Source organism: Schistocerca nitens, chromosome 9, assembly GCF_023898315.1.
Source record: "Schistocerca nitens isolate TAMUIC-IGC-003100 chromosome 9, iqSchNite1.1, whole genome shotgun sequence".
Taxonomy (NCBI): Eukaryota; Metazoa; Arthropoda; class Insecta; order Orthoptera; family Acrididae; genus Schistocerca; species Schistocerca nitens.
In genome coordinates, this window is record NC_064622.1 from 509,056,961 (window position 1) to 509,077,023 (window position 20,063).

A 20,063-nucleotide genomic window follows, 5' to 3' on the forward strand; every position below is an offset into this window, starting at 1 on the left:
GAGGAGTGAGTTGACAGATGGTAATGGAGCAGGGCTAGAGAAAGACTGTAGAGAAGATGATGTGAGTGCAGGATGAGTGAAATTAGGGTCATGGAGCAGGGGTGGATGTGGGCGTGGGCAGGGGAGAGCAGAGGCTGGTGCTGGGAGTGCTTACAAGATCAGTGAATGTGTTTCATGGGCTATTTCTGTCTAAGTAATTCAGAGAAACTGCTGTTAGGTGGAAGGATCGAAATGGCACGTGTGTGAAGCAGCTGTTGAAATCGAGCAAGTTATAGCCACCCTGAGCATATGTGTGTCTGTTGTGCTGTGACATTTCACATTATTTTTGTAAGATATACTGAAATTGGCACACTAGTGTGAAAGGGGGTGCAACGTAAGCTTAGTGGCAAAATCTATGCAGTTCACACATTTATTTGCCTACAGTTATGTATGCAAGCCAACTCCCAGCAGTTCCTTTGTCTTAGAGTAAAATCACGTGCATTACATAAATTCACTTCAAAAACTTAGATACAAAAACCTGGTGTAAAATTTAAATGTGTTTTCTTGGTGATTTTATCAAAACTTGTGCAGGTGTCGAGATATATTGTGTAGTATTGAATCATCAATTGTAAATGTAACCTGTGATCTTCAGGAAGGTATTATATTATATAGCATTAATTTGTCAGCTGTAAGGTTAACTGTGCTCATTCACAAATAATTGTTCCCAAATTTTGTTGTATGTTTATGTGAGAAAGGTGTAATTTGCAAAATTTCAAATGCTTGCAAAGATTTTTGCAGTTTACGAGTATTTTGTATAACTTATTTTATAATAAATTAGTGTTGCGATTTACAGTTACTGTGAGTAAGTAACGTATCATGTCATATTAGTTCTCTCTTTTTAAAGGAGTATATATTGACTACATTTATCATAAAAAATGCTTCTGTCAAACTTTCTTAGTAACTATAACCTGAAAAACACTTCAGAGAAGTAGCAAGACTTATCTCGAGTTTTCTATTGTCATAATAGATCTCAATTTTGGCTATAAATTACTTAAATTCCAAAAGACTGCTGATAATTTTTATAGCTTGTGAAACTCATAAATTAAAAGAGAATCAAGAAGCTTAGCATAAAATACTGCATCAGCCATAAATTGTTTACTGTTTGTAAAATGCTGCACCAGCCATAAATTGTTTACTGTTCTGTAAAATAGTGTACCAGGCATAATGCAGCCCTACTGTGTTCGCTGTTCTCAGGTAGGGGATGAAATGGTTACTATTTGTAAGCAGCTGGACATTGCCCTGTTGACTGTTAAGTTATTGGAAGCTGCCACAGATGGGTGAGTTGGGAGGGCTAATAGGAGTTTTGTATCAGGGGTACCAGAGATACCTAAAGTGCTTCCCTCTTCTGTGGATACTGTCTTTTCTGCAGGAAATACAAGCCACATCGCTACCCATCCACTTGATTGTGAGTGGCGTGTCAATGTTGGGTCCAGGCATCCAATACAGGGTAGACAGGGACCAAGGAGGACTCAGAGTGTTGTACCGATTCCTGTAACAGACAAGTTTGAGGTGCTGTATTTCAGTGAAACTTCACCTACTTTGGGGAAACCTGCTTTGTCCCTTGTCAAGAGGAGGCAAACAGAAAAAGGGTAGTGGTTAATTAATTGTCGACAGTTCAGTCAGATGTAAAGTGAATAATGGTACTGCTTAGGGAAATGGAAACAAGGGGTGGGAAGCAGCACCAGATACACTCAGTGTGTATGCCTGTGGCCTCATTCAGCATGTTGATGAGACTATTCTGGCAGCTATTGAGGGAACAGGGTTCAACCAACTACAGATTTTGATAAATGTTGGAATAAACAGTGCCTGTCATCTGGGTTGTGAGGTCATACTTGGATCATTCCAGCAACCAGCAGAGAGAGTTGAGAAAACCAGCCCTGCTCGTGGAGTTTCAACGAAGCTCAGAATCTTCAGAATTGTCCCCAGAACAGATCGTGGTCCCCCACTTTTCAGTCGAGTGGAAGGCTTGTACCAGACACTCCCAGATTTCTGTGACAAGGTAGACTGTGACTTCCTGGATGTACATGATAGGGTTGAGAACTGTGGCAGGTTATCAAGATTTAAATGAGCTTGAGCGTGGTGTTATAGTTGGCACACGAGTGATGGGACACAGCATCTCGGAGGTAGCGATGAAGTGGGGTTATTTCCGTACGACCATTTCACGAGTGTACCGTGAATATCAGGAATCCGGTAAAACATCAGATCTCCGTAATCGCTGCGGCTATGCTTCAGAGGCTGCTACTGAAGTAGCTGACTGTGTGTGGAGTGCACAAAAGGTTTTTTAGTGTAGGTGACTCTCCGCCAAATCCAGAAGTGTCAGTGTAAGATTGAAAGAAATGCCTCCAATAGGTGAGGGTATTAAAATACTAGTGGTTAACAGAGTGCCAGAATTTGAATGGCTCCTGAAAAGCAGTGAAGCTCACATGGTTCTAGTTACAGAAAACTGGTTGAAACCTGAAATTGACAGGACTGAGATGTTTGGGGAAATTTTAAGTAAATATTGAAAGGATAGGTAAAGGGGACCTGGAGGTGATGTACTTGTTGCAATAGACAAGAAATTCAAATCCACTGAGATGGAAATTGAAGCAGCATGTGAGAGTATTTGGACAAGACTCAGTATCAATGGTGGGCAAAAAATGATAATAGGGCCCTTTTATTGCCCTCCAGATTCTCCTCTTGATGTAACTAAAAACTGTAGTTCACTTACACATGAGTTCCCTAATGATACCATAAGCATTGGAGGAGACTTCAATCATACAAAAATCAACTTGCATCATTATAGTTTTGTTAATGATGGGTACAACAAGATGTCCTGTGAAACATTAAATGCCTTCTCTTGAAAACAACTAGAACAGATATTTCAGAACCCCACCCATGACTGAAATATACGAGATCTAAGGCAACAAACAGACCTAAACTTTTTGGGGAAGTCCACATCAAAACTGGTATTAGTGACCATGAGGGAGCTATAGCAACAATGAATACCAAAATACAAAGGGCAACTAAAAAAAAAGCAGAAAGATTTATATATTCAGCAAACTAGACAGAGAAGTAATAGTATCAGACCTCAGTGAGTAACTTGAAACTTTTAGCTCAGGACAGGTGCATGTAGAGGAACTATGGCTCAACTTTAAAAGAATAATTGACCATGCATGGGATAGATATGTATCTAGTAAGACAGTTCATCATGGGAGAGATCCTCTTTGGCCTACAGTTACTGTAAAGAAAATTCTAAAGAAACAGAGACTACTGCACAATAGGAATAAAACAAAGCATAATGGAATGTGTGTGGCAGTCAAGAGAACAATGTGTGAAGCCTTCAGTAATTACTGCAGCAGAATATTATCAAATGATCTTTCACAAAATCCAACCCCTGCGGGTCCGGGGGTTAGAATAGGCCCGAGGTATTCCTGCCTGTCGTAAGAGGCGACTAAAAGGAGTCCATCCCCCTCAAGGGGGTAGTTAGCGCCTGCGTCCGGAGACGGACGGTTCCACGACCTATATTTGTGATCTTTTTGGTTTTTCACTTCTCGTTTCTTCCTTCCTTTGGTTGGTTCCTTTCTTTGTTCTTCTCCATCTCACTGTCTTCCTTACTCTTTCCCTTGCCTTCTTCTCCTTGCCTTCTTCTCCTTGCCTTCTTCTCCTTGCCTTCTCTGGTCTCCGCCTTGGCGTTTGAGACAGTCTGTCCTCTCTCTCTTCCTTTTCCTCTTCTTCCTTCCTCCCTGTGCGCGCCTGAAAGCCGACCCACGCGTTCGCACGTGTAGCCGGTGACGGGGTAACGCGTAATTCCTCGCCCTGGGTAGACAAGTAAGGCACGCACGTACCCCCTGGTAAAGGCCAGGCCCGGGGAGGGGTGATTGCCTGAGCTGATACCTTCTGACCATGCCGATTGGTCCCTCCGTCTGTTTCTCGGGAGGTGTGACCTGAGGTGTAAACATTCACCTAAGGCGGGAGTGCCCTCTGAGAGGGTCCCCATAAGGAAGGAGCGCGCCATCGGAGACGCTGGCAATCATGGGGGATTCCTCCGCAATGGATTCTTCTTCTTCTCTCTCGACTTCTGCCCACAAACGGAAACATGACCAGCCACCAGTGACAAAAGTACTACCGCCTGCCCCACAGTTCCTCGTCGTTTCTCGATCTGAGGACGGAAAGGATTTCTCATCTGTCAACCCTTTCGTTATCCAGAAGGGCGTAGATGCCATAGCCGGATCTGTCAAGTCGTGTACCAGGTTGCGTAATGGTACCTTGTTACTAGAAACTGAGAGCGCCTTTCAGGCACAGAAACTGCTTCGAGCCACACTCCTGTACTCGTTCCCTGTCCGGGTGGAGGCTCACCGAACTTTGAATTCGTCTCGTGGTGTGGTCTATACTAGATCCCTCAACAGATTGACTGACGAGGAGATTCAGTCTTTCCTCGCTGAGCAGGGCGTGACGGCTGTCCATAGGGTCATGATAAAGGTCAACAATGACCTTGTACCGACCTGGACACTTTTCTTGACCTTCGATAGTGTTCAGCTGCCATCGTGCATCAAAGCGGGCTACGAGGTTATTTCTGTTCGCCCTTATGTCCCGACACCTACGCGCTGCTACCAGTGTCAGCGTTTTAATCACACTCGCCAGTCTTGTTCCAATGCGGCTAAAGGTGTCACTTGTGGCAGGGATGCCCATGAGGGTGACTGTCCACCTCCGTCTCCTCGTTGTGTGAACTGTCAGGGTGACCATGCAGCGTCCTCCCGCGACTGTCCCATCTATAAGGAAGAACGCTGTATCCAAGAAATTCGGGTTAAAGAGAAAGTGTCCACCTCGGCTGCTCGCAAGCTGTTTGCTAGTAGGAAGCCGGTTTGAGTGGTATGCACTTTCTGATACATATTCGAGCTACCACTTCCCGTGTGTTATCCATCTCCTGCAGCATACCCCCTCTCTGTGCTCATCTAGTTGGACCATCTCCAAAGCAGACTGGGGGCTCTTCTCTTCCAGGGCGGCCTTTCAGGATCAAACCTTCACAAGCTGCGATCGTCAGGTCGCACACCTCACGGAAGTCATTCTCACTGCTGCTGAATATTCCATCCCTCACCCTACTTCTTCTCCACATCGCGTACCGGTCCCCTGGTGGACCGCAGCATGTAGAGACGCTTTACGTGCTCGTCGACGTGCTTTACGCACCTTTAAACGCCACCCTACAGTGGCGAATTGTATCACTTATAAACAGTTACGTGCACAGTGTCGTCGTATTATTAAAGAAAGCAAGAAAGCCAGCTGGGCTGCTTTCACAAGCACCTTCAACAGTTTTACTCCTTCTTCTGTTGTCTGGGGTAGCCTGCGCCGGCTATCTGGCACTAAGGTCCACTCACCAGTTTCTGGCTTGATGGTCGCGAATGACGTCCTTGTAGCCCCTGAGGATGTCTCCAATGCCTTCGGCCGCTTTTTCGCAGAGGTTTCGAGCTCCGCTCATTACCACCTTGCCTTCCTCCCCCGCAAACAGGCAGAGGAGACTAGGCCACCTAACTTCCGCTCCTCGAATCGTGAAAGTTACAATGCCCCATTCATCATGCGGGAACTCGAAAACGCACTTGCCCGGTCACGGTCCTCCGCTCCAGGGCCTGATTCTATTCATATTCAGATGCTGAAGAACCTTTCTCCTGCGGGTAAAGGTTTTCTTCTTCGTACTTACAATCGCATCTGGATTGAGGGACAGGTTCCCGCATCCTGGCGCGAGTCTATTGTTGTCCCGATTCCTAAACCGGGGAAGGACAAACACTTGCCTTCCAGTTATCGACCCATCTCGCTTACCAGCTGTGTCTGTAAAGTGATGGAGCGAATGGTTAACTCTCGTTTGGTTTGGCTGCTCGAGTCTCGAAGCCTACTTACCAATGTACAATGTGGATTTCGTAGGCGCCGCTCTGCTGTTGACCATCTGGTTACCCTGTCAATCTTCATTATGAATAACTTCTTGCGGAAGCGCCCGACCGCGGCTGTGTTCTTTGATTTGGAGAAGGCTTACGACACCTGTTGGAGGGCGGGCATTTTCCGCACCATGCATACATGGGGCCTTCGCGGTCGCCTCCCTCCTTTTATTCGTTCCTTTTTAATGGATCGACAGTTCAGGGTACGTGTGGGTTCTGTCCTGTCAGACACCTTTCACCAGGAGAATGGGGTGCCACAGGGCTCAGTTTTGAGCGTCGCTCTCTTCGCCATAGCGATCAATCCAATAATGGATTGCCTCCCAGCTGATGTATCAGGCTCCCTTTTCGTGGACGATTTTACCATCTATTGCAGCGCGCAGCGTACGCGTGTCCTGGAGCGCTGTCTTCAGCGTTCTCTTGACCGTCTTTACTCCTGGAGTGTCGCCAATGGCTTCCGTTTTTCTGCCGAGAAGACTGTCTGTATTAACTTCTGGCGCTACAAAGAGTTTCTCCCACCGTCCTTACGACTCGGTCCCATTGCTCTCCCATTCGTGGAGACAACAAAATTTTTAGGTCTTACATTTGACAGGAAACTTAGCTGGTCTCCACATGTGTCATATTTGGCTGCCCGTTGTACCCGTTCTTTAAATGTCCTCCGTGTTCTCAGTGGTATGTCGTGGGGAGCGGATCGAACCGTCCTACTTCGTCTATATCGGTCGATCGTCCGCTCCAAGCTGGACTATGGGAGCTTCGTATACTCCTCTGCACGGCCATCCATCTTACGCCGCCTCAACTCCATACAACATCGGGGTTTACGACTTGCGATCGGAGCGTTTTATACTAGTCCTGTAGAGAGTCTTCATGCTGATGCTGGCAGATTGCCACTCACCTACCGGCGTGATATACTGCTTTGTCGGTATGCCTGTCGGCTACTGTCAATGCCCGACCACCCGTCTTATCGTTCCTTTTTTGACGACTCCCTCGACCGTCAATACGGGTTGTATGTCTCTGCCCTGCTACCCCCAGGAGTTCGCTTTCGTCGCCTCCTTCAACACCTTAATTTTTCACTCCCTGCAACCTTTCGAGTGGGCGAGAGCCACACACCACCTTGGCTCCAGGCTCAGGTTCGCGTTCATCTTGACCTCAGCTCGCTCCCAAAGGAGGTTACCCCCGGTTCGGTCTACCACTCCCGCTTTAACAAACTTCGTTCGAAGTTCATTAATATGACCTTCATTTATACAGATGGCTCAAAGACCAATGACGGGGTCGGTTGTTCTTTTATTGTCGGGGCACAAAGTTTCAAATACCGGCTCCATGGCCATTGTTCGGTCTTCACAGCTGAGCTCTTTGCCCTCTACCAGGCTGTTCTTTACATCTGCCGCCACAGACATTCTGCTTATGTCATCTGCTTCGATTCCCTGAGTGCCATCCAGAGCCTCAGTGATCCGTATCCAGTTCACCCTTTCGTGCACCGGATCCAACGTTCTCTTCAGCAGCTGGTGGACGTCGGTTCTCTGGTTAGCTTTATGTGGGTTCCTGGCCATGTCGGTATCCCTGGGAACGAAGCTGCAGATGCCGCGGCCAAGGCTGCGGTCCTCCAGCCTCGGACAGCTTCTTGTTGTGTCCCTTCGTCGGATTGTAGCAGGGTAATTTGTCGGCGCATTTTATCGCTGTGGCATGCCGATTGGGCCGCACTTACGGACAACAAGCTTCGGGCATTGAAACCTCTTCCCGCGGCTTGGGCGTCCTCCTCCCGCCCTTCTCGGCAGGAGGAGGTCATTTTGGCCCGGTTACGAATTGGACACTGCCGGTTCAGCCATCGCCATCTGATGACGGCTGCGCCGGCGCCGTTCTGCCCATGTGGGCAATTGCTGACGGTCCGCCACATTTTAACGTCCTGTCCGTATTTTAACACACTGCGTCTTGATCTTGACCTGCCATGTACTCTAGATGCCATTTTAGCGGATGACCCATGAGCAGCTGCTCACGTTCTTCGTTTTATGAACTTGACACACCTTTCTAAGGACATTTAATTATGCTGTTTTTTTTAATCGTATGCCTGTCGATCTTTTATCGTGTTTTCCCTTTTAGTTGCTGTTTTAAACTTGTGCCTCGCAGTGCATTCCTAACGTAGTCTGGGTGCTAATGACCGTTGAAGTTGTGTGCCCAAAAAAAAACAAAAAAAAAAAAAAAAAAATCCAAAGAAATTCTTGCCATATACAAAGGCTGTTACTGGCACCAAAGGTAGCGCCTAGTCACTTGGATGGAACCGGAACTGAAGTTGAGAGTAACAAAGCAAAGCTGACATCTCGGTTTTCAAATGTTCCTTTACAAAGGAAAATGCAAGAATATTGCCACAACTGAATTCTCGTACCACTGGAAAGATGAGTGAAGTAGATATTACATGACTGACCATTAAAACTGCTACACCACGAAGATGATTTGCTACAGACGCGAAATTTAACCGACAGGAAGAAGATGCTGTGATATGCAAATGATTAGCTTTTCAGAGTATCCACACAAGGTCGGCACTGGTGGCGACACGTACAATGTGCTGACATGAGGGAAGTTTAAACCGATTTGTCATACACAAACAGCAGTTGACCGGCATTGCCTGGTGAAAAGTTGTTGTGATGCCTCGTGTAAGGAAGAGAAATACGTACCATCACGTTTCCGACTTTGATAAAGGTTGGATTGTAGCCTATCGCGATTGCGGTTTATCGTATCGCGACATTGCTGCTTGCGTTGGTCAAGAGCCAATGACTGTTAGCAGAATATGGAATCGGTGGGTTCAGGAGGGTACTACGGAACGCCGTGCTGGATCCCAACGGCCTCGTATCACTAGCAGGCAAGATGACAGGCGTCTTATATGCATGGCTGTAACGGATCGTGCAGCCACGTCTCAATCCCTGAGTCAACAGATGGGGACGTTTGCAAGACAACAACCATCTGCATGAACAGTTTGACGATGTTTGCAGCAGCATGGACTATCAGCTCGGAGACCATGGCTGCGGTTACCCTTGACGCTGCATCACAGACAGGAGCACCTGCGATGGTGTACTCAACGACGAACCTGGGTGCACGAATGGCGAAACGTCATTTTTTCCGATGAATCCCGGTTCTGTTTACAGTATCATGATGGTAGCATCCGTGTTTGGCGACATCACGGTGAATGCACATTGGAAGCATGTATTTGTCATCGCCATACTGGTGTATCACCTGGCGTGATGGTATGGGGTGCTATTGGTTACACTTCTCGGTCACCTCTTGTTCGCATTGACGGCACTTTGAACAGTAAATGTTACATTTCAGATGTGTTACGACCCGTGGCTCTACCCTTCATTCGATCCCTGCGAAACCCTACATTTCAGCAGGATAATGCATGACCGTATGTTGCAGGTCCTGTACGGGCCTTTCTGGATACAGAAATTGTTCGACTGCTGCCCTGGCCAACACATTCTCTAGATCTCTCACCAACTGAAAATGTCTGGTCAATGGTGGCCAAGCAACTGGCTCGTCACAATACGCCAGTCACTACTCTTGATGAACTGCGGTATCGTATTGAAGCTGCATGGGCAGCTGCACCTGTACATGCCATCCAAGCTCTGTTTGACTCAATGCCCGGGCGTATCAAGGCTGTTATTATGCCCAGGTGTATCAAGGCTGTTATTACGGCCAAAGGTTGTTGTTCTGGTTACTGATTTCTCAGGATCTATGCACCCAAATTGCGTGAAAATGTAATCACATGTCAGCTCTAGTATAATATATTTGTCCAATGAATAGCTGTCTATCATCTGCATTTCTTCTTGGTGTAGTAATTTTAATGGCCAGTAGTGTAGTATCACTGGCGTTGACTAACAGATAAAATAATCAAAATAAAATAAAGTCCAAGGGCAAAAGGAATTCTTATTAGATTCTATACCCAGCTGTATTAGTCCCCTCTTAACTGTAATCTATTACAGATCCCTCAAACAAAAAAAGTGCCCATTAGTTGGAAGAAAGCATGGGTTGCACCTATCTACAAGAAGGGTAGCAGAAGTTATCCAGAAAATTACTGTCCAGTGTCCTTGACATCCATTTGTTGTAGAATCTTAGAATATCTTGTAAGCTCAAACATGCTGAGGTATCTGGAGCAGAATGACTCTCCATGCCAACCAGCATGGATTGTGAAAGCACATCATGTGAAACCCATCATGCACTTTTCTTGCATGACATCCTGAAAGCCACAGATCAAGGCAGTCTGGAGATGCAGTATTTCTCAATTAATGAAAAGCATTCGATTTGGTACTGCATCTATGTTAATTGTCAGAAGTATGATCATATGAGGTATCAGAAAGAATATGTGACTGGATTGAGAATTTCTTGGTAGAGAAGATTTAACGTAATATCTTGGATGGAGAGCAATTGACAGATGTAGATGTAACGTCAGGTGTACCTGAGGGAAGTGTGCTGGGTCCTTTGTTGTTTATGTTCTATATTGATTAACTTGTGGACAATATTAATAAAACCTCAGAGTTTTCACAGATAATGCTGTTATTTACAGTGAAATACAGTGTGAACAAAGCTATGCATATATTCAGTCCAACCTTGATAAGATTTCAAAATGGTGCAATTATTGGCAGCTTGCTTTAAATGTTAAAAAATGTGAAACTGTGTACTTCACAAAACAATAAAAACATAGTATCTACTGAATATAATATTAGTGAGTCGCAGTTGAATCGTTACACTCATACAAATACTTGGGTATAACACTTTGTAGGGACACTAACGAGAATGACCACGTAGGCTCAGTCATAGGCAAAGCATTTAGCCTGCTTTGGTTTATTGGTAGTATACTAAGGAAATGTAATCAGTCTACAAAGAAGAATTGCATACAAATTACTCATGCAACCCATCCTAGAATATTACTGAAGTGTGTGGGACTATACCAAATAGGACTGGCAGGGGATATTGAATGTATACAGAGAAGGGCAGCATGAATGATCACGGGTTTGTTTGACCCACAGGAGAGTGTCAAGGAGCTGTTGAAATCTGAACTTGCAGACTCTTGAAGATAGACGGAACCTATACCAAGAAAGTGTAATAATAGTGTTTCAACAGCAGCCTTAACGCTTTTACTGCTCTGGACATGTTAACGCGCACGTCTTTCTACCTGTGTGCTCAGAGTACCAGGTAGAAGTACTGGTGGCGCGCGTAAAAACATTCAGAGCACACAGGGTCAGATACAAAGGCGCGCGCATTAACACGTCCAGAGAAGCTAAAGGGTTAAATGATGACTCTACACATCGCTCCCATAGGAATATTGGGGATAAGATTAGATTAATGACAGCTTGCACAAAGGCACTTAAACAATCAGTTTTCATTGTTCCATTCATGAATGGAATGAGAAAAAGCCGTAGTAACTGGTACATAGAGATGTATTCTCACCAAGCACTTCACAGCGATTGCGGAGAACAGATGTAGATGTAGGTTTAGACGTACATATACATGTACGCAGCAGCACATTCTGCCACTGGATGGTCAACTCTGCTCTCGGCCACAGTTTGGCGCTGCCCAGTTGTTTGAGGGGACAGCTGAGTGATGGTTGTAACCACTTAAAATGCTGTACAAAAATTGCAGCAGAGCTGGTATATGGTGAGATGCTTTCACCTGAAATGACAAGCGATCGAAATTCTGTCAATGGATGTGATTCATTTGTTCCTGTCTGGGATGGTATTGTGTGATTACCAGATTTGTGGAGGTGGCGGTCAGAAGTGAGTGTGTGTGTGTGTGTGTGTGTGTGTGTGTGTGTGTGTGTGTGAGAGTGTGTGTGTTAGTTACAGGAGCAGTGTGCGGAAGAGTGTTGGATAGATTTGGAGGTAAAATGAAGTAACATGCTACTTAAATCATGTTAAAAGTGTGAACCATCAGCATTCCTCTCCAGTGCACCTGCTGCTTCTCGCTCCCACCTGTCAGCCACCATTCACCAACCCTCCCTCATGGTCATTGCCTTGTCTCTATCTTCAACCAATCCACCTGACACAGCCTCTCACCATAGTTGAGCTGCAGTTCTGACACAGTGCAGTTAGCTGGGACAACATACCCTTACAGGTTCTCTCTCGCTCTCTCTCTCTCTCTCTCTCTCTCTCTCTCTCTCTCTCTCTCTCTCTCTCTCGTGTGTGTGGGCGCGCTCTTAATTTCCATTCATTACAATAATTACGTATCATTAATACAATTGAGTGGATGTAACATATTTCTCAGGGCTAATGATATGCTAGGAAAAGCATGTAACCTGTGTTTGGAAGCCTACTTTCTATCACCAATAACCTTCAACACTTGTGCAAGATTGTTGATAATGTATTTTGCAGAGTGCTCAACACTTTTTCAAAGAGTGCTTGCAACATAATTGTTGTTCTTTAAGCTAAGTGGCTGCTGCTGTTCCTTTTAACCAAACTTATGATACGAGTCCCAAGTATTGTAAGAGTGGTGTTGTGTTGTGCTGTGATGGTTTGAGTAGTCTGATGAATTAAGCTTCCTAAGTTATACATATATGCTGAGATGTTATTAAGAGTACATTGTGGCATAGAGGCTTCATGTTATAAAGATGGTCCAAAGTGAAGCATGACTAAAAACAGCACAGAAAACTTATACAGAGCAAGGATAGATACTTGATCCCCAGAGTCACCAGTGGATGTACGTGCAAGAGGCATGTGATCCAGATCTAATAAAGACCTAGACTCAACAAACTAGAGATAATTCAGTTAATATTTTATTTAACATAAAATATAACGGATCATTACAGAAGATTCATTGTGTTTTGGGTGATTGTATTTCAAAAAGTATGACATAAAAGGTACAGTGTATGAAAAAGCAATTTTTGAAGTTTTTTACACATTGCAAATGATACATGACAAACATCTGTGAATTACTCAAATTTGACCTATATACAGGGTGTAACAGTTGATACCTTAATATGTACACATGTCAGCGTGTTGGTTATTTTTTCTCTGCATCGAAAAGTCTTTCCGCAAACATGTTAGAAACTTTATGACCTGATGTTTTGTGCATGACCCTAACTGCACCACTATGTGGACTACTACTGTCAGTATAGACAAACTGTTTTGCATCCACCATGTATTTTCGAGCATTACCTGTCAGTGTTCACCAACGTAGCAGTGATGCGATCATGGAGTTGAGTTATTGTTGTTGCCAACGAGAGGTGGTGAACATTGTCTTTCGCCTGTTTCCAAAGAAAAACAAATGACAAACTGTAAGGTCATGAGACCTTGGGGCTCACTTGAAAAGTGCCAAATTTCACTGAATGCACTCATAGTCTGCTAGTTTGGAAGTTCCTCATTTGGATTGCAATAAGATACTGTATACCAACGAGAGGGAGCTCTTGGAATATGAGGTTCTGGATATTAGCTGTCAGTTTAGGAAACAACCAGACTTGTGGTACATCACAGTTTTCTCAGGGAAAAAGTAGGGCTCGTACACTTTGGTAAATGTAACACCACAGAAGACATTTACTTTTGAAGATCTCTTTAGCCTCCACTGTAACAATGGTGTTTGCCATGCCCCACATGTGGGCATTGCAACAATTCATTTGACCAACTATGTGGATCATCCCCTCAAATCGCTAAACACGAATCAGATGGCAAATTCAACACATTTCATTGCTTCCTGGAAAAGTTAACAAAATTTCACTTCTGATGATGCAGTCACTTGGCTGCAAACGTTGCGGTAGCTGTATATGATATGGTTTCTGATGTAATTGGTTGCACAGAATCTTCTATGCATTTGGCTGTGCAATGTCTTGTTTGTGACTTGCACAACATGTAGGTTTCATTGGGTTATGAAGGATATGAAGGAGTGTCCCTCGGACACTCTCCACTGTTTCAACTGCAGCACCTGGTTGTCCAGAGCTTTTTCCTTACAGAGGTGACCTGTGTTTTTGAAATGTTGATACCATAGCAGAATGCTTTGGTGGGTCGATGGTTGCGTGCTGTCCTGCCATATGTTTAATCATAATGAAACCTGCAATGACATAAACAAAACATTAAAAAATGTGCTCTTTTCATTGAATATCATTACAAATTGTTGGGCAGTATACATTTGCCACTATAAGATGTCAAAATGTGATGAATCCTCATCCTGTGTTTAAGTGATTTATTTGCCTTGATGAGTGGAGATTAGCCACTAGTAGCTTGAAATGTGTCCCAAATTAATTAATGTTATAAGATTTCAGGATTTGATTATTGCACATACATAAAGACATGACTATACTGCAATCTTCAGTCATGGTAAACAAATCCAGACTTATTTTCACATCACTTTTGATCCAGGCAAAAAGAAAAAAAGAGAAAATGGTTTGAAAACATTCCTCATCTTGCATGTATATTGCGGTTATCTTTGTATCATCATCACTTTGCAACTACATGTAAATAATTTTGTGTTTAGTACATGTGCTCTTACATCACTCTAGGGAACCATGCTGTGGGACACATGTCCTGAATACAGCTGATTTAGAAGCCGTTTCTGTAGTTTCACTCCAATCAACCGGATCGGGGTCTCGTTGCTTGCGCGCAGTGACTGGTCCCACAGCATTATCCGTTTTGGAAAATGGTCTGGAATTGGAGAAGGAAGTTAGTAGTCTGGAGGGACTTTCTGGGGTAAGTGCCATTGATCTTATTCACAGTACTTTTTTAATGCAGAAATTTCTCACCAGCTCGGCAGACAGTATATCTTGACCAGTCTTGCCCAAGCTGTTTGGTTTTTTGGGCTGTCCTCCCATTTTGGAGGTCCAGTCTGAACACCTCTTGTCATTCATTTCTTCAGTTCTTCTTTTTCGTTTTGTGCTTATTTTATGTAAAACTTAATAGAGAACTGCCATGTCAGTTTGCAAGGTTCGAATTACATTAAATTAAATATAGTTTCCCTGTACTATCTTTTCAGTGAGTAATTGGCCAGAATGAGAACCCATGGAGGTGCAGTGTAAATAGGAAAAGGAAAACTTAAATTTTATTGTAGTACCAAAATCTGTGTTATTATTTGCCGAAATTGGTGTTTTTTGCTAAAATTAGTGTTATTTTTTGTGAAAATCATTATTATTTTTGCCAGATTTGTTATTATTTATATGCCAAATTCGGTGTACTTTTGCCAAATTCTGTGTATTTTTTGCCACACTTGATATCATTTTCTGTCAAGATCAAATGATTTCAATAGGAGGTTTATTGAAATACTCTAGCAGTGTGCAAAGCAATAAAAGCACATCTCATTATATGGTTAAGATAAAATTACACCTTTAAAATTAGAACTAAAACGGCATTGCTTAATTTGAACTGCTTGTGCACATAGTTGAGGAGATGTAACCAGTACTGCAAGAGCAACAATTACCATTAATTTGACTGACTCACAATTAAGACTACTCAAGGTGCTATTCAATACAATGTACTTCAAGTAACATAACAGTTTGCCACTGTCACACTTACAGAACTTTCCAGGCATTGGGTTTTAAACAAACAGATATTACTCCAGCAAAATTTCTCTGGTGCAAGCTCTTTACAATTTGAACAATTTGCACAGCTTTTGTAAGTCACACCCAGTAAATTACACAATAAACACAGATAGTGCTTGTAACCACAATGGCACCTACAGGGCGAGGAACTCCCATACACAAATGCAAGAGCACATTTGAGGTACTGCAGCTCAGTGTGAAAGTCATAAGGGCCAGCCAACAGTTAATCATGCAAGAATGATCCTGGAAGAGAAAACAGCTTACCCACCAGAATTAACACAGCTGAAGATGGCAGCAGCAGACAGAAGTCTTGATACGGTGATAGGATGTAGATGGTTGTATTCAGTCCTTTGAATGGCTACACTGTCCTCCAGATATAGCAAGGCCCCAGTTCTGCTATTAGCGTGAAGTCTCACGCTAGGTTGTCCACTCACAAGCATTGCTTCCGTACATGACCGAAACAAACTCGGGGCTCACATGACCCACCAGCAACCAGGCTGCGATCAGTACTGCAGTGACTATGACTGACTGACTGAGTCACTGCCCTCTCTTGCTAATCAGTGTAACTTCCACTGCATCTCGTTGCTACGCTGATCCCCCTTCGAATCATTCTGCACACACCTAAGTAGGTGATCACAAACCAGTCGCACCACAGCAGAGCATGGGCACAAGATAGAGCTGAGACACTAACCATTCCAGAGAGAAGTTATGGCTCAGCCTCCCTTCCCCCCCCCCCCCCCTCTTTCTGTTAAAGCAGAACTGGGGGTGGGTGCCCAGAATCTCCCTTGCTTAAGGCCCTAGGATCGAGGTTTACCTGCTCCACCTTCACCTTCCTCAGTTGTGCTGTAGTTCTTCGCCCTGTCTTGCTGCCTCTCATCAGGAAGTTCACTGGCCAAAGCCCCTTAACCTCCGCACAAGATCTACAAAACATGGTAACAATGTTTCTGTGATGCTTTGACTCCCTTGACTTCGCACCCAAAACAAAGGTTTTTGAAGAACACTTCACGATGTACCTTAATAGAACTGCTTGCCAACCCTTGTTATATCTGGCTTTCTCCTGATGATGTACCAGCTTGATGTTGTTCCTAGCTGCGCCTCCCATTTTATCTTTATCCCCTTCGCATCTTCGCGCTGGCAACATATCATTCAGTGACCATAAATTGGCCAGCTGAGAGTTCAATCAGACGAAGAACATTAATTTGATGGGAGTGGTCATACGAGTTTCATGGTGGGTGGTATTAAAGGCAAAGGACAGCCAATTTAGGGGCAAATCCCATTGCTTCTCTGATGCTGAATGGTAATGTGGGCGGACTTCAGGTTCCAGTTTATCCTTTCTGTGAAAGATGATTGCAGATAATAAGGCATTATAGTAACATGCATCATTCTGTGGTCAAAGCAGAATTGCCTAAAGTCTTTGGACTTTAAATACAGGTGCATCATCACTCACCATGGTTTTAGGAGGGCAAAAAGTGGCGAATATCTTCTCAAGATGCTGAATAATTGTGGCACATGAAACACCAGTTCTAAGAATTTACCGGACAAACCTGGTGAAAGCATCAACTAGAATGAAGACAAAATGATTTCCCCTGTTGGTCTTGGGCAATGGGTGTAGATAATCAATAAAAGGTTGGTCCATTGGTTGAAATTCGCAGGTCTATTGGAAAAACCCTTTCCTGGAAGCTGTATCAGCCATAGCTGCTTTGCACCAATCACACTCTGTGACCAACTTTCGAATGTCCTGGTCCAGCCCTCTCCAAGTAAACTTCTCTTTGATCTTAAGTCACATCTTACGGTACCCCAGGTGACCTCCACATAATGAAAATCTTTAGACTCCAGGAATTAAACTCCATGGGATGCATAACTTGGCCCCCCACTCCTATTTGGGCAGAAACACAAGAAATCCTTCTCTATCCCAGAATTACTTTGCCTACATTCAATTTATCATATATTGGCTGCACTTCGGGGTCTTGCTGTTGCTCTGTTTTCAAGTTGGCGAACAAGGACAGAATCTGTCAAAACACCTGTGTGTCTCACAAGCTGTGCATTGCCCTCCAGCTCTTCACTCACATCATCAACCTGAAATATTTGGCTCAATGCATCAGCTATCTGATTCTGTTGCCCTCTGATAAGACGAACATCAAATTGAAACGCAGAAATCCTTACAGCCCCCTGTGCTATACACTCTGTCTTGCGAGGTAGAGCCAGCGCCCAGCTCAAGGCCCGATTGTCTGTTTTGAGATGGAACCGACGATGCTCCAGGTAAAGCTTGTATTTTTCTAAGGCGAACATGATGGCCAATGCTTCTAATTCGTACACCGACTACTAACTCTCAGCTGGTGACAACACCCTTGAGGCATACACGAGGGGCCTCCTCTCCCCATCCTGTTCTTGTAACAGGATCACAGCCACCCCAACATTGGAGCCATCTGTTTGAACAACGAATGGAGCATTAAAATCAGGATTTCCCAACACCAGAGCCGGACTTACAGCCAGCGTCAAGGTATCATAGGCGGCTTGCTGCGATTCACCCCACATAAATTTCACTCTTGTCCTAAGGAGTTGGTTGATAGAAGCAGCCATCTGGGCAAAATTCGGAATGAATTTGTGAAAAAAGTTAACCATTACAATAAAAAGAGCATTGGCTTTCTTATCTCTGCGGACTGGACTGGGTTCGACTGTGGTCAGTGGCTATGCCTTTACGAGACAAAATGTGTCCTAAAAAGCATATATTGCTCTGAGCCATGGATACTTTGGAGGGTTTTGCAGTCAAACCAGCTTCCCTCAGATGTCCAAACACATGATGGAGATGAACAAGGTGCTCCTGAAAACTGGCACTTTATATGACTACATCATCAAGGTAATTATAGATGAACTTTGACTTAAAAGCCCCCAGAACCGAATCCAACAGACATGACAAAACAGCTGCACTCGTAGCTAGCCCAAAAGGTACTCTATTAAATTAAAAAAGATTATAGCCAGTACAGAATGCTGTCACTGACTTTGAACCCTTTGCCGAGGGAATTTGATAATGAGCCTGGTTCAAGTCCAGCTTAGGTACCAGGAAAATGGGTGCTGCATAAGGCAAATTAGAAGGACGAATTGCACCATCAACAAGTAATTCGTCAATTATTTCATGTAATTCTTGCATTTTAGGTGGATATAATTGATAAGGGGTTTGACGCACTGCCTGCTGATTAATGAGCTGGATATGATATTCGATTTTATTATTTACGCCAAACTTGTTGGTTAATACTTCAGGAACGTCACCTATCACCTCGTTCATATGCATAGCTTGATCTGCCAACAGGTGTCTAACATTGACACTTGTCTGTAGCACACTCCCCCTACAGACTTTCACCCCAACACAATGAACACAGAACTGAAAGCTTTCCTGTGGCCTAAATTGAAAACTGAAGTGACCACAGGCATAATCCAATAAGCATTGCCTCAACTGCAAAAAACCACAGCCCAGAATACACCTTACGGCTAGATCTTTAACAACTATACACATATTTGGCCAAGAAAAACCCTGTGTGCTACTCCCAAACCGAGCCTGGCCAACAGTCTTGAGGGGTTGATTAGTGAGCATCAGCAGCATAGTACACTTAATTACCTTCAATTGCAGAAAATGGGCTAACTGCTTATAACATTTGTACCAGGTGTAATCTAGCAGGGAGACATCGCTCCCAGAATCTAACAATGCACACATGGCCGCATTGCGCAAATGAAGGGCAGCCGTCCGCCCATCACAGAACACACACTACGACAACCTGACGGCAGTCTCCTGCAGCATACTGTTTTCTGACCATTGTTCTCTTTCCCGTTTCTCAACCAATGTGAACATAATTACTACCATGACTGTGTTTCAGTCTCCAGTCATGCAGATCCTATATCCTGCACACTTGTTATGTTTTAGTATACCCCCTCATCCTTTAGTCATCAGTATTGTGGCACTTTGGCATTCCAAATTGTTGCCATTGCCTCTAGAGATTCAACATAATAAAATCTTTCAGAAAGTATATTATTACTGTAATTATAGTGTGTATTTATTTACGCGCTGTGCATTTATTAAGGAAGTATTGGTGAATTCATCCTTCATATCCACTGCTGACTGTAAAAACCCCATCCTTCATATCCACTGCTGACTGTAAAATCCCAAGTTAAACCACACCTTTCTCCTAAGCTGTGAATGATTATATTGTAACTTGATTTATCGTCAGTTTGAGAAAGAGGATTATTTTGCCATAAATTGAGAACCTGTATAACAACTTTTATTGTAACAGCAGTCTTCATATCCTTAAATAGCATTTCACCCAAGGAAGGCATCAGTTCAAAAATCTGAGACTTATGTTCCATATTGTGTAATAATTTGTTTATATCTGTTGTTAGACATGTGGACACATTACTCCACAAAGTGTCCTTTACATCAAGACTCGTGAAAACTAATAAGTGCAATGTGCAGTCAGTAATTTATGGCTTTTGTTTATTGATGAAAATAGTCACCGGAGAACTTCATGTCTCTTTGTATTCTGTTCCTTATCATTCATGCGTGACTGTTACAGAACAAAAGTTAATTTTAACAGAGAAGCGTCTTCCCCGGTTTTTTGTTACTATCCAGTAAGTGG

General features: G+C 43.8%; 1 protein-coding gene across 3 annotated transcripts in view; it reads left to right on the plus strand.

The window, feature by feature from the left end:
• LOC126203261 (alanine--tRNA ligase, mitochondrial) overlaps window positions 1-20,063 on the plus strand; it is a 101,919-nt gene that overhangs the window by 51,040 nt on the left and 30,816 nt on the right. For all 3 annotated transcript variants that reach the window (XM_049937517.1, XM_049937515.1, XM_049937516.1), the window contains one exon: window positions 14,407-14,593. In XM_049937517.1, coding sequence (XP_049793474.1) covers window positions 14,407-14,593 — 187 coding nt within the window. The remainder of the gene's footprint in view (window positions 1-14,406; window positions 14,594-20,063) is intronic.